The following is a 15,968-nucleotide window of genomic DNA, read 5'->3' as shown; positions in this document are numbered from 1 at the left end:
TAAAATGTAAAATGTAACACTTTCAGAAGAAAATGTAGGAGATAATCTTTATGGCTTTGGGTTCAGTGAAGGGCTCTTAGACATGACACACAAATGGTGGTCCACAAAAGAAAAAGCTTGATAATTTGGAATTCATCCAAATTAAAATATTTTGCTCTCTGTATGTCACTGTTAAAGGAATGAAAACCAAGCTCCAAACTGGAATATATATGCACAAATCACGTATCTGAGGCAGGTCTTTTATTATATATATGTGTATGTATATGTGTATGTGTATGTATATACAAACAAATTCAAAAATAAGAAAAATTTAAAAATCATTTATAGAATGTGCAAAAGGTGTACATATATTTCACTAAAGAGAATATATGGAAGGAAAATAAGTCCATGAAAAGATATTCACTATCATTAGCAATTGGGGAAATGTAAATTAAAACCACATTAGATACCACTATACACCTATTAGAATGTCTAAAATTAAAGCAAATAAGCAATCAAACAAAGATAAAAAATATGACAATACCAAGTGCTGGTGAGGGTGGAACAATTTAATCTTACATTATTGATAAGAATTCAAAATTGTATAGCCACTATGGAAAATAGTTCAGCAATTTTATAAAATTTAACATACATTTACCATATGACCCTGCATTTCCACTCCTAGATATAACTCTTGTTAAATTAGAAACTTATGTTCATGCCGTAGGTGGCACAGAAACGTTTACAATAGCTCTATTCATAATTTCCTCAAGCTGGATATATGGAATAATTTGCAGGTCTCTGAATGTATTATTCTGAGTGAATAAACTGGTCAAAAAATTTGCATAGTCAAATTCTGTGTGACATTCTTGGAAAGACAAACTATAGTGACAGAACAGTTCAATCATTTCTAAAGATTAGGAGTTGAAGAAAGACACAATGACAAACGGACAGCACAAAAGAGTGTTTTGTGGTGATGGAAAATTCTACATACTGATTGAATAGAGAATTGAATATACACATAGATTCATAAACCACCATATATATATAGCACTTTACACTAAAAAGAAGTTAATTTTAATATTTTAATTTCAAAACAAACATATGTAAACTTGAAATATAGTGTTATGTGAATTTTTTTATTAATATAAAAAATAATTATCTACCAGATTCAATGTGCTGATGTACTGAATTAGCCCATGCCCCCTGGATAAGTTAGATTCTAATTATTCTAAAGCATGAAAAATTATTAATCTCCCTCTCTAAGAGAATCCTGACTCATATTCATGATCTGCTTCTTTATACTTCCATTCATCATACTCTTATCCTTTCTTTAACTCATTGCTCTGATCTATTCATTGTATTCTGGATATTCATTTAATTCTTACTACTTTTCTTTATTTCTCATGAATGTCAGATTCCACAGCTTCTATACACTTTATGTTATTGAGACATCTGGAATGTCTGCCATATTTACATCATTTTATTACTTATAAGCTTATAGGTATATAAGTACATATCCTGCCATTAATAGTCCAGAGTCAAAACTAGAGTACAGTTAAATGAATAAAAAAATTAAAATAAATTTATTTGCAAAATAAAATGCATGAACAAAATAGGCAGAAATTTAAATATTTGTAGATTGATCAATTCCAAATTACTTTGAAGGCAATATAAAATGGAAGACTGAAATATTTTGAAATCAGGATTTAGGAATAAGTGAGAAACACCACATTCAAAATGAAACTTATTGCTATGATACATTATTCAGAGCCTTAGAGTACTGGGTAAATTTTATTCATTGCCCTAAAATATATTATATTTACAAGACTGTCAACTTCCAGCCAAGATGCAGAAATATAAACCAATTTACCTACCTGAAACCACTAAAAAATCAGGTATATTTAACTAAATAGCAGGTTTCAATACAACAGAGAACCCTGAAATATGGGGGGTGGAGGGTGGGAATTACTACCCCAGTTTACTGCCTGTAGTGACTCCTGCAGGGAGCGGGGAAGGGGAAGGATGCTCAGTTGGAGTCTGTAGATCTCCCTCTGCTTAGAAGGTAGAACTAGTAGTCTGGGCAGGAAAGGTGGCTATATTTCTTAGGTCACAGTTCTGCAAAGGACAGAGCTTAACCATAAAGACCTCCTCAGATTTGCAGTGAGTCCCCTTAGGGTCTTACATAGTGATAAGAGCATGTATGAAAAAAAAAAAACTAACTGATGAAAGATAAAGACCTACTCAAAATGATTAGAAGGAACAAAACTGAAAGCTTACATGGCAAGAATAGTCCCGATTCCCACCTCTCAGAGTAAAAGGCCTCATCATTCCTGGAGTGGCAAGTAGGGTATTTGGAAGGTTTTTTCCTCAGGAACGAGGTAAAATAAGTCCTGAGACAAACAGTGTCCTGATCACACCTAAACCTAAATCTGAGACCAAAACAGACTAAATTATTTCCAAATAATTAATCTGCATTCCAGGACAAATATCTAAAATATTAAAAGAAATACAAAAATATCCAGCACGCAAGAAGGTAAAATTCACAATGTCTGATGTCCAATATGAAATTACAAATCATGCAAAGAAGCAGGAAATGGACTTATAAAGAGAAAATACAATCAACTGAAATTGACCCAGATATGTGCACAAAATAGCAGTTACTATAACTGCACTCTTCATATTCAAAAAAATCCTGTGGATGGATTGATCATATTAATTACTGGCATGGAAAATATTTTAGAAATTCAAATTTCTATAGATTAAAACTCCAAAGATGAAAAGTACATTTCATAGGATTAACAGGAGTTTAAACACTGCAGAAGAAAAAATTAGTGAACTTTAACACATACAAAGGGAGACTACACAAAAAGTACTGTGGGTGGTGGGGGAAATGCTCAAAGATAATGAACAAAACACTGGGGAGCTATGGAGCAAATTCAAGTGGAATTGTGTATGTGAAATTGGGTCCCAAAAGGTGAATGGGATAGGAAGCAATATTATAAAACCCAGTAACTGAAAAATATCCAAATGTGATGAAAAATATATTGCGCAGTTCCAAGGAGTTCAACAAAAGCCAAGTTACAAGAATAATGAAGAAAATGACACCAATGCACATAATATCCAAATTGCTTGGAAGAAGTGATTAAGAGAAAAATCTTCATGCAATCAGGGCTGAGAGTGGGGAGAAGGGAAGCAGGGGCAAATTATGCACAGAGGAACAAAATAAGGACAAAAGCAGACACCCTCATCAGAAAGAATGAGAACCAAGATCAAAGATAATGGTTTATAATTGTTAAAAGATTGAAAGAAAATTTAGAATTCTATATTCAGTGAAAATTTATTTCTGAAATGAAGTTGAAATAAGACTGTCAGGTACCCAGTATGTGAAATGAGTTATCACAAGCTGACCTGCTCTATAAAATGTTAAAGGAAGTCATTCAGGGTTATGGAAAATTTTGTCAGGTGGAAATATGGATATTCACAAAATAGTGGAGAAATACAAAATGCTTTTTGTTTCTTATTAAGAAAGTCACATTAAGAGCTAACTGAAAATTTAAAGCAAAAAAATAGAAATAAATTGTGGGGCTGTGATAGGCAGAATAATGACTTATCTGAATGTCAGTGCCTGAATCTCTGGCATTTATGAAAATGTTATGCTGCATGGTAAAAGGCACTTTGCATATGTAATTCAAGTAATAGAATTTAAAAGAGGAGATTATCCTGTATAATCCAGGTGAGTTGAATCACATTAGCCCACCTGGAAGAAGATTACAGGGAAGAAGATTCTGCAGAAAGGAAGAAATGAGAGAAATTCCAGTGTGAGAAAGACCTGATGCCTCATTGCTGGGTCTGAGATATAGCAGCCCATCTGTTAGGACTAGAGAAGGCCCACTCAGAGTTAAGAACGGCCCCTGGATGATATCTGGAAAGAAAATGGGGCTCTTGGTCCTACAGGAGCAAGGGGCTGAGTTCTGCCAACAACTTGAATCATCTTGGAAGAGATTCTGTCCTAGAGTCTCCAGAACACAGCGCTACAGACACTTTGATGCTCTGAGAAGATTCCAGCTGAGCCCTCTGGGATTTCTGACCTAAAGAAATTGTAAAATATTAATTTCCTTCTTATATTAACCAATAAAATCTGTGGCAATTTTTCATCACACCTAGACAACATAATTCAGCATTTATAATTTACATACAAGTAAAATGTAGGGTGACAATAGCACAGTCAATTGGAACCGACATTGTTAGACCATACATGAAGCAGTATAACATCACTTGAAGGAAGGCACTGAAAATCGACTTCCTAAATAACAATGAGTTCTAGTTAATGAGTCAAGAAAGGAACTAAATTGATTCATAAAAAAATTCAATAAATCTAAAAAAGCAGAAATAGAAGAATAGAGAACAAAGAAGAAATAAGACAGAAAAGAAATAGCAAGAACATAGTTCTAAATGAAATTAAACCAACAGTAAATTTAATGTAAACTGCATAAACACTCCAATCAAAAGGCAGATTGTAAGAATGGATTAAAAACAAACAAACAAAAACAAGACAAAACTATATACTGCTTACAAGGAACTCATTTTGAATATAAAAAATATATTTAAGTTAAAATTAAAAGAATGGGAAAAATAAGTACCATGTTAACACTAATCAAAAGAAAACAGGATTGGCTAGGCTGACATCAGAGTAGATTTAAAACAGATTTCAGAACCAGGAATAAATAGGGTAATGGCCTAATGATAAGTCAACTCACCAAGAAGACATAAACATTCTGAACTTTTCTGTTCACATAACAAAGTTTCATAAAGCACGAACGGATAAAAATGCAAGTAGAAAAACCCAGCATCTTATCCAGCGATTTAATCAGTCCTCTCTCAATAACTGATAAAGTAAACAGGGAGTTACAAAGGATAGAGGAGTTGAACATTATCAACCACACAATCATAGCCTATTTGACAATTACCATACCAATCAACATTAACAGACTACATAGTCCTTACAAGTGCACAGGAAAGATGTACCAAGATAGAGCATAAAATAAAACACAATACTTTTGAAAAGATTCAGGGTGATTATTTTCATTTATTTATTAGAGAAGTTGTGAGCTTTCTTTTTAAATTATGTTCTCTGACCACAATAAAACCAAATTAGAAATTAAAGTCAGAAAATATTTGGAAATGAAATAAAATTCTAATTAACCCATGGGCCAAATAAGAAATCAAAATAAAATTAGGAAGCATTTTTACTGAATGGCAATGCAGACACAATATATCAAAAGTAGTTGAATGGAGATAAGCAGTATATATAGGGAATTCTCTAACAAAGAGGTTTTAAATCAGTGTCCTCAGCTTTAATCTTAAGAAAATAGAGAAACACAATCAAACTAAACCCACGCAGAAAATGTAGAAAAGAGAAAATAATAAGGATCAGACTACAAATGCTTTTTAAAATGGAAAGAAAGAAAAGCAAATAGAAAGTCAATTAGACCAAAGCTGCTTCTTTGAAAGACCAGTATAGCTGATAAGCCTCAAGTCAGACTAATTATGAGAAAAACGGGCTAGATAGAGACAACTAGAGAGAGACAGAGAGATAGAAAGACAGGGAGACACTGAGAGAAGGGGAGAAAGAATGAGGGAGAGAGAAAAAGAGAGAGAGAATAAGCACCAATTACCAATATTAAGAATGAGAAAATCAACGTGACTACAGATTCTTTAGCAAACTGAAACAGCTCATATAACTGATAAGTGAATTTTGTAGTATTTCAGAATATAAGCTCAATATATAAAACTATATAAAAACAGAGTGTATATATATATATATATATATATATATATATATGCCAAAACATACCAACTCCTACATTTTAAGTTGCAATTTATTGCATGCCAATTAAATCTCAACAAAGACATTAAATACACACACACACACACACACATATATATATATATATATATATATAAAACTGGAAATGGATTAGTAGACTGCTGGGGTAAGGAAGGGAAAGTGTTCATGATAATTAGGCAAATAGTAAAAGTATTTGGGTTATTTAACCCAAAGATAAAAAGCTAAACAATTAATTATAGATCAAGTAAATATCATTTTGTGATTGAGAAGATCTCATTTTTGTATAAAAATAAAAAGTAATAAAATCATTCCAAAAGCTATTTAATGCCTTCCATATGCAAACTTCTAAAGTATTCTTTGGGACTATATAAGCTATTGCCCTTGTTCTTAAAGCTTTAGCGGTCTGACATATGAGAAAATTGCACACATAAATTGATAATTTCAAGTCAATATGGAAAGCTCACTAATAGAGGAATTGGAGAGATGGAGCTGATTCACAGTTCTGCTGGAGAAGCTCTATCTTTATTTTTGGGGATTCCTGGATGTCTGGTTTTGATTTTTAATACTTAATTTTTACTTTAGGCCAGGATAAGGACAGGGGAATTCACAATGAGTGAATTCAAAGTCGCTTTGGTATTGGTGTTTTGCAACTGATCTAAGCAATCTGGTTTGAGAAACCTAATATTTTTACTTTAAGTATCCCTACAGAGGGCTTCTCTTAGATTCCTCACTCAAATCTCAGTGGTTTAAGCTAGAGACACAACATCATTTCTGTATACATATAGGGTCCTTGGGAATCTTGCCCTTAAGCTTGCATCCTAAAGTCTATATACTTGCTTGCAGTCCTTTCTTCTTACAGTATCACATCCTTTGCTTTTAAACAAAAACCTTATAGGAATATGCTCTGTGGATTCTGTTGAGTCCTTTCAAAAATCCAAACAGGGTAAACATTTACAATGGTTAACCTAGTTGCTATGAGATCTTAAGAAAAGATTGCTAGTCATGATGATTGGATTAAGCCTTATAGGGAAAATATAAATCAGCCTGACAGACATAATTAGGAAATAATGTTTCTGACAGAGATTACAAACTCTTTCATCTTACTAAAACGAACTGTACCTGCATGAAGTGTACACACAAACTTTAGTTAAAAAGATGATCAAATATAGGAAGCTAATTATTTTTCCCTAAATTGAAAGACTACTTAATTTGTTTCTAATGAATTTCCCTCCTTCTTAACTAGTTTCTTTTAAATAAATATGTATAGTATAGATTGCTGTACATTTATTAAACATCATAGGTTCTGATGCAAACAAAAATATAAGGCAAGAGATAATGGACATTAGTAATTTGCAGGGTGAATAAAATCCTGAAATTGTTTCCTAAATTATTCTTTAATGCAGTACATTTTTGAGAACAGAACTCATAAATAGCTATCCAAAGTAATTTAGACATGAATTTTCTTAAGTGTCATTCATTTCCATAATGTCAGAAGTATTTTGAATGTTCTTTTACCTTACTGATTGGTTCTATAAAATGTAAAAGTTGGCATTACTGTAGTAATATTTCCCCCTATACATTTCTTGAACTTTTTTTTTAACATAATCTAGGATTTATGAATGCACTTATCAAATAAATGTTAGATAGAAATACAGAGGTCAACCCCTACATGTCCAGCAAAAAACTCCATTTGGGTGATAAGTGAGTTCAAAGTAGGGATCTGATTCCAATCATGAGAAAATTTTGCCTTCTCTTTTAATATGGCACTGACGAGGAATACGCTGAATCAATGCATTCTTTTCTATAGGTTTCTGATTATGACATTTTGCTACATTAAGTGTATTTAGGGAATCCTGGCTAAATGGGAAACAGACAGAAACAGGCAGAAAAGATTAGCAGCTATATTAAACATTCAACTGGCTCTGCTGGTTGCTGAATCTGGGGCCTCTAGGATTCATTTACCTGCAGCACTCTCTCTCACATGGAAGGCACAATATGGCAGCTTTCTTTCTCTCTGTCTCTTTCTCTCTGTGACTCTGTTAATATCAGACCCAGCAAGGATAGAGACCCAAGCTAACTCATGCCTCAGTGACTTAATCCAATCAAAAGCCCTAAAGTGAACTTATCAATCAATCTAATCAAAGATCCCATAACTGAATTTAAAGCAATCAAAGGTCCCTACACACACAGGAATAGGTTAGTTTAAGAATATAATCGTGTGGGATTCATAAAAGAAAAAAAAAAAAACACTTCAAACTGTCACATCCCATTTGAAAATGGATTTCAACAATTTGAGGTAATACCTATTGGCTTCACTTAGGTACCTCCATCCTTTCATGAATGTAAGGGTATATTCATTCTTCAAGTCACTGCAATTGGAATTTTATGCAGACTACTCAACTGATATTATTTACTCTAATGTCTCTAGTACTTAGAAAATTCAGCAAATAAGTTTCAGTTCATACCTCATTGGTCACTTCTTGCACTTGAAACAATGGAACCCCAGAACAAATACTAAAAGTGTTGGAATTGCCTGAATTTCTCTTGCTTCTATGAAAGATATGCAACATGATGTCTTTGCATCAAACATTAACTGATCATATATCTTCATTTTCAATTCCGTGTCTTTTAGTACAGTCCAAATTATCTCCCAATTGAATTTATAATCTCCTGCCTCCATCTCCACTGGTAGTTTATTATGGTCCCATACAAGAAAGTCCAGGTTTTTAATGGAGTGTCCATAGTCCCCCATGATCTACTAATGCTTGCTTTCTGACTACATCTCCACTTAATTCCTGAACCAACTGACAAACTCTATGATCAATATCCCCAAAATATTGTATTTCATACAGTTAAGTTATGGGAATTGTTCGCACAAAATATAGTTAGTTGCTTTTATGGGTGTTACTCTATCTGCCTATTTCATCTCTATATAATTTACTAAATAATTCTTTTTCATCATCAGCTTTTCTATAAGGTCCCTGGAAGATTCCTCACTTGACACACATGAGATGTCCCTTATTATTATAAAATAGTCTGTGATTATTTATTAAACTGTACATATAATATGTTTATGTATTCAGTTTCCCCATAAACTATAAAGGACTATATTAAATTTGATTATATTAAGTTGTCAAGACAAAACTGTATTTTAAGTTCTCGAGATAAAACTGTAAACACCTTGAGGAAAATGATGCTGAGGTAGATCTATTAGTATTCCTAGAACTAATATTATGCAAAATGTAGCTGGCACTTCACAAATACCTTTGAATATATGTGTGAATCCAATATACTGGAATAATGAAATACAGTGAATAATTTCCAGCAGAATTTCTAAATTTTTGATGAAGTGCTGAAAAATTCATAACTATTTACCACACTCAGGGGAGAGCTGGAGAATAGGATTGGGAAAACTCAGGGAAGTAATTTCTGGTCAGATGCTTATATATGTGGGAGAGAAAAGATCAGAATTGCATTCGCCACTTTTCTATGATAGCAACCAACTCTTAGATCTCAATGTTTGAAAATTATGCTTTTGTTCTTTCTCCTGAAACATGTCTGCAGATCAGCTGTATCTCCTCTCTACAGGTCTTCATCATGGAAGAAGAAGTCCCTGTTTGGGGCTTGATGTTATTATGGCAGAAGAAATGAGCACGAGATCTAGCAGAAACATTAAGTGGTTCTTGATGCTTGATTTTCAGCTTTAGTCTATACTATGGTTGTTTGTAGGCCATTGGCCATAGCAAGTCATGTGAGTAAAGGACTGAGCATGTATGATCTTCTCACTGTAAGCACTACACATCACATGGAGAAGAGTAGGGATATATATAACACCCTTGGTGATACTACTGAGGAACCCAGCAAGGTTATATTCAACTGCTGGCACAAACAAAGGAGAGTAATGAGTTGGTAGGTGGAAATGTGGGCAAAGGTTTTGCAAAAAGCAAGCAAAACAGTAAGAACACAGCTTATAACAGAGTTGAGATTTGATGAGGAAACAGTACATGGGAAAAAAACATGATTAGAGCACTTATTCAGTGCTTTATTATACTTGACAGGGAAGAAGACTGATGAAAGGGGTAGAGCATGAAGGGCAAAACCATAAATACAAAAATTAGTAGCAAAGAAGAAAGAAGATTTGCAATATAGTTTGTGGGGAGGAACACAAAACTAGAATCAACTTTCGTAATTGAAGAAAAAGAAGATAATGTAGGTACAAATAATGCCTTTTACTTTACTGTTATTTTTTTGCATCTTCAAACATGTCATTGAACAGCATTCAAGGAGTAAAGAGAAATACAATAAAAGGGGACTTTTAGAGAGAGATCAAGATTTAAAAAGGAGTCAGTAAGAAGGTCAATAAGACTGGAACAGAATGATTTTTCCAGCTAATCAAAAGACAATATATGATAGATAAGGATGGATCTCTGGTGGTATTATTCAATGTGTTCCCTCAACTAAGTCTTCACTACATCATCGAGATGGAGAATAAATCAATAGTTGACTTGGTGAACACTTTTATTTTGAAGAAGAGAGGATCCACAATTTTAAGGTATGAAAGTTTGTGACTAAAAAGGGAAAGTGTGACTAATTAGAACTGGAGATAAAGCATTGTTCAAGCAAAGGAGGTCCGATGAGGATGTGTGGTTGATTCTGTTTGCAGAAAGTGGGATATAGGAGGAGGAAGATTTGGTTTGGGGAGGGCAGCCTGACACAAACAGAAGACCTACGTGATTTGATCTGAGTAGCATGAAAGAACTCATCCCAGTGTTTACCTCCTTCTGAACCCTGAAAAAAGTAAGTACAGAAATAAAGAACTAAATATCCCAATTGCAATGCAGACCAAAGACTTGTAGATTCAAGCTTTGTTCTATGGACACTGGTTTATAATGAATAATCCTTCCCTCAATATGAATGCATTCAGACCCACACAAGTATGGAAACAGACTAGAACATGCAATAAATTAAATTAGATTAAATTGCAATTATTAAATTAGAAATTACAATATCAGAATGGATAATAAAGGGTTAGCATGCTATGCCTCCCAGACAACATTTTCTTTTTAATATCATACTTGAGAGTTAAGGTTTCAGTGTAAAACTATGTATAATGGCATATATATATGTGTAACATATGATAACACTCTTGCCTATTTATATGCTGTTTTCTACAAACATAGAACACTTTAAATAACCATTTATATATTCATATATATACAAAGTGATAATATAATACTATTTAATAACAGACTACTGAGGCACAAAGACCTGCCCATAAAACTGTATTTATATATGTCGCCTTAAATTATTTTGGAAACAGCATAATAGACAGTTAAGTCAGTAATTAACACATCAAATAGCCACTGAACTTTAACTATGCTTATTATATATAATAAAGATAGAGATGGATATAGATGTAGATATAGGTTGAGATAGGTAATATGGATACAGAGATGATAGAAGTACATGTATATAGCTGGCAATACAACATATCAAACTCTTTCATGAACTGAATTCTTCCTACCACAAAGATGGTCAAATCTTCCAGTGAGTATAAAAGCCTTAATAAATATTGTACTCTGCACTCCTAAAAATGCATCTGAAAAGAAGATCTCCTATAAAGGCTTGGTGCCTGAGTCTCTCCTATAAACCTGCACAATTTCTACCTGCTTGTCTAGTTTCCAGGTCCATACTATCCCTGGTCTATTCCATTATATTTTTCCCAAATCCCAATTAATTATAGACTCAGAGAAGGAGAGAAAGAAAAAAAATAGCATTGATTTAATATTTCCTTTCTCTTTTAGATGATATTTGTAGTTGAACTACCTTTGCTCCAAGGAAGGACCAAGTAACCCTGTGAGATAATATTTCCAGTGTTCTTTAGTCTCTTCAAATTACTGGAAAATTACCTCAGGGGAGTTGGGAGGGTTAATTTTGGGTCAGAGGAGATAAAAAGGAAGCATTTGGTGAGGAGATGGAGAGTACAGAAATTTATTTTCCCGTGTTTCTACCCTACCTCATTCTAACTCTTCAATTAAATAATTTATCAATTCTAAAAATAGCAAATCATATTCTGCTTATCAAAGCCAGAGTTGATTGTAATTGCTGAATTATAATCAACATGTGGCTGAAGATTAGGGTATCCATGGCAAAGTGGTTAGGGAAGGTGCTGGATTATATCTCTTAGTTCATGAAAAGTTGTTCAATTTTATCATGAAGTTAATTGTAAATTTTGAAGAATTTTAAGGGTTGAAAACTTTGGTGGAGAGAAAGATGGACTTATGAGTATGGCTGCAGGGAAACCAAGTTGTAGGACTGCAAAAAAAAAAAAAAATAGAAAGGGCAGAAAACTCATGAAAAGCACGAAGATAAAGAAAATAGAATGCATTTGAAAGACGTAAAGAGATTCAATGGGCACACCTTGATGACAAATTAGATTAATAAAATGGAGAAATCTAGGATGACTTTAATATGTCTTCTGGTTTCATAGAATACCCTGTTAACAAGGCAAGAGAAGCAAGTTTGGGGGAAAGTTTTTGAGTAAAGAGTTAGCATCATGATTTCATAAGCTTCACTATTCATGTCCTTTAGTACTTGAGATGGTAACCATATGAATTCAATTATTAAATTTGAGAAAATTAGAAATAATATCAAATAGGTGAATTCAAGCAAAAGAATTCATATAATCTAAAAGTAAAATCTAGTAGGATATTTTATCATGTTTTATTCAACATTCTTTCAATACCTGAAAAACTCTTTGAAAGGGTTGTGAGAAAAAAATATTAAGTCACAACACTTGCCTATAATGCAATGGAGGCCATCAAAGAGGTGGGAAAATGTCTGCCTGGGATAGAAAAGGTTTATTGGGGAAGTATTGAGTACTGAGAAATTTACAGTTTTTCTCTGTTTAAACATAGCTAAAATGAAGCAAAAATATATATAAATTATTATTCAATGCTTACCATTAACAATAACAACAATATCTCGGAAGTCGATTTCTCCTCTAGCTTCAACTCTTCCTTCACATCTGTATATACCTTCATCACTTTTATTGATGTTGAGAATCTGCAGATTATTGTTTGCTAACATAGCAAACCGATCTGGAAAGTAAACAAAGGGGAAATGATATCAGTAATTGAAGGTAGGGTCCATTGTGCTCTAAACTGCTAGTAGTTAGAATATGGTGCCTGTCTGACATATCAAACTTTTCATCAACAAACAAATTCAAATTTGAAAGTAAAATATAATTTTATGATTCCAATTTTTTCTACCCTTTACCTCCTTGTTATACCTTTTTACTAAAATACATTCAAAACTTTATTTCCACATAATGTGGTTAGGCTATTATTTTCCCCTTGGTACTTTGAATGCAGAAATGATACACAAAGAACAACGCAGGGAGATTAAATAATGCAGACATGAAATGTTTTGACTGCAAATATATAGCAACTTGTGTATGTAGAAAGGTTAGAAAATTTATTAAACATCCTTCCCTACACTATAATTAAACCTGTAAGTTTGCATGCCCCAAGGAGACAGCTAAACGATGGAATAATATTCAAGTCACTTAAAAAAACATACACTTAAAAAAAAAGGTTACAGCTCAAATTTTAGTTGGGGATTTTTTTTTCTTTTTTCTTTTTGGCTAAATGTGAGATAATTCATTTTAGGAATGAATAGATGTGACTTCATTAAATTTATTTCACAGTTCCATTGTGTGCGTGCACATGCATACACACACATATAAGCCATTAAAAAGCATGCATTCTTTGCTTAAAATAAGCTGGCTAGCCTAGACAGCCTCTCAGTCTGACATTATTCTCTACAATGTCCAGTATCAGTTTACCATCATCCTAATTTTGTTGCAATGCTAGACTGTTTCCCTTCTTAGGGAGTCAAGAATGTTTTCACATAAGGAACATTGAAACAAATTATACAGGCAATATCCCAAATTTCTTTAACAAACCCACATATATCACTGAACAGCATATATTTTTGTTAGTTAATATGTTTGAAATACACTGCTGAATAAGACAGCCTCTCCTTACTTCAAACTTTTGTTCAAATACAAACGCCATTATTTTAAGATGCCCAGTCACAGTGATATCTATAGTCTTAGAAGTTACTTCTTGGGCCTGCTTTAATGTTTATTGCTCTCTTCCTCTTATTTGCTGTCTTGATAGAGAGGAGAGGGCTATCAGAGAAGACGTTTGTGAAAATAGTAAGGCCTCCTTCTTAATTAAGGCATAGGGTAGAATCCCACCTCTACACCTGTTGCCAATTGAACCTTATTTGAGTGAGAAATAAACTGCTATAGTGTTAAGACTCAGATTCTGGGACAATTTGCCCAAGCAATTTCTTAATGCAAGGGGAGAAGTTTGGGCTATAAGTAGAAATAGTCATCAAACTAAAGATGGTCATTGAAATATGCAAACAAATAGAGCCTTGTTGTTTAAGAAGAAATAAATAATAAGAAGTGGAAATGTGATCGATTTAAAGGCCACCTCCGAAACAAAATATGATTATAAGGCTACAGCCATGTGGGCTTTACAGTCCAGGAGTTTGAAGGTTTTCCATAATGTTTGTAAGTTCTATTGAGTGATCCTGAGGAGAGAGGCAGAACTGTTTATGCAGATCTTTACCTCTGAAAAATTAAATACATGGATTTTTTTCACTAAAGGAAATAAATTTTGAAATAAAACTCACAAGGAGTCCTTCAGTACTGCAAGACCCCTAAAATACCATAACATTTTAAAGCCACTTAAAGGATATTCTAGTCAAGTCTGTGGTTGGAAATTAGAATGAGAAACAGTAGTAAATTGAAAACTAAAAAAAGAAATTAGAGAGTAAGGCACCAAATTACACCTAGATGATTGAAATATTGAATTTTCTAGATTAGTAAAATGTCTATCAGCCTTTAAAATATAATGTTCTGTATGGTTATATATCATTGAATTAAGAAAAATAGTAAGTGAAGCAGGGTTTTAATCAGGAATATAATATTTGATATAAAAAGGGAAAGAATTACAACCCAGGCAATACATATTTTTGACATGGATATATCAGTGTGTCTTAAATTGTAAAAGTTCCGTTTTATATGGCCCATTTTGATGTATTAGTTTTATTATCTATGAGAAAACAGTATAAGTTTAAGAAAACTTTAACTGCTAAATATAAATATATATATAAGGTTTAATTAATTAATTACTATAAAATCAACTTTCTCCATGCAGAAAATAAACTATATGAAAATTGCATGCCAAATGCTAAACACGTATGTAAAGTCCATGGACTGACAGCAAACTATCAAACCAATGTTCATCATTAATGTGTGTTTTTAGAAAACATTTGAAGTAGTCATTTTAATCATTTAGTCACAGTTATGGAATTTAGAAATATTTTACTATTACATATTTTCTGTTTCTCTCAGTTATATGTAACCCACATTTTAATTATTACAGTAAGAAAAAGAAATGAAATCAGATAATACCCAATAAGGTATATGCTTTATGACTCAAGCATTTTTTTTTAATTCATCTTTTCTTCTCATTCTAACATACACTCCATGCTTGGTCTCATCTACTCGTATTTCTTCAATGACCATCTGTTTTTGATGACTCTCACATTTTCTTCAGACCAGACCATTCTGCTGAGCTTCAGAGTCAACTATTTAACAATCTACCAGATATGCCTACTTGGAAGGGTTGTAAGTACTTCAATCTCAGCATATCTAAAATATAGTTCACTATATCCTCCTGAAATTTCTCAGCTGTCATTCTCCTGTGAATGCCTCTTCATAGAACTAGTTGTCCAAGCAGATTCTGTGTCATCCTTTAATGGTCCATCACCATAACTAAGGGAGAGTGTCCATAACCCATCCACCCCATGTCCCATTACTTCTCCCTTTGTCATTACTTAGTCTAAGTCTCAATCTCCCTCACAATTATTTCATTAGAATCATAACTATTTTCTGTGCCTGCAGTTAACATGTCTGGTCATTTCACAGTCTTGATTAAAACCCATTTTAATAAAGTCCAAACTGCTTCTCGAAAAGTCAAGGCTGTGTTTTGGCTCAGCATTCCTCTCCAGCTTCCTTTCTTATTAGTCTCTTAACAAAATCTAGTTATATTTATCAATT

General features: G+C 33.1%; 1 protein-coding gene across 2 annotated transcripts in view; it reads right to left on the bottom strand.

Moving 5' to 3' along the window:
• The window catches only part of NCAM2 (neural cell adhesion molecule 2), a 589,167-nt gene that overhangs the window by 257,207 nt on the left and 315,992 nt on the right, over nt 1-15,968 (bottom strand). For both annotated transcript variants that reach the window (XM_058296115.1, XM_058296117.1), the window contains exon 5: nt 12,793-12,930. In XM_058296115.1, the coding sequence (XP_058152098.1) occupies nt 12,793-12,930 (138 nt within the window). The remainder of the gene's footprint in view (nt 1-12,792; nt 12,931-15,968) is intronic.

Source organism: Dasypus novemcinctus, chromosome 4, assembly GCF_030445035.2.
Source record: "Dasypus novemcinctus isolate mDasNov1 chromosome 4, mDasNov1.1.hap2, whole genome shotgun sequence".
NCBI classification, from domain to species: Eukaryota; Metazoa; Chordata; class Mammalia; order Cingulata; family Dasypodidae; genus Dasypus; species Dasypus novemcinctus.
This window is presented reverse-complemented; position numbering and strand designations above follow the sequence as displayed.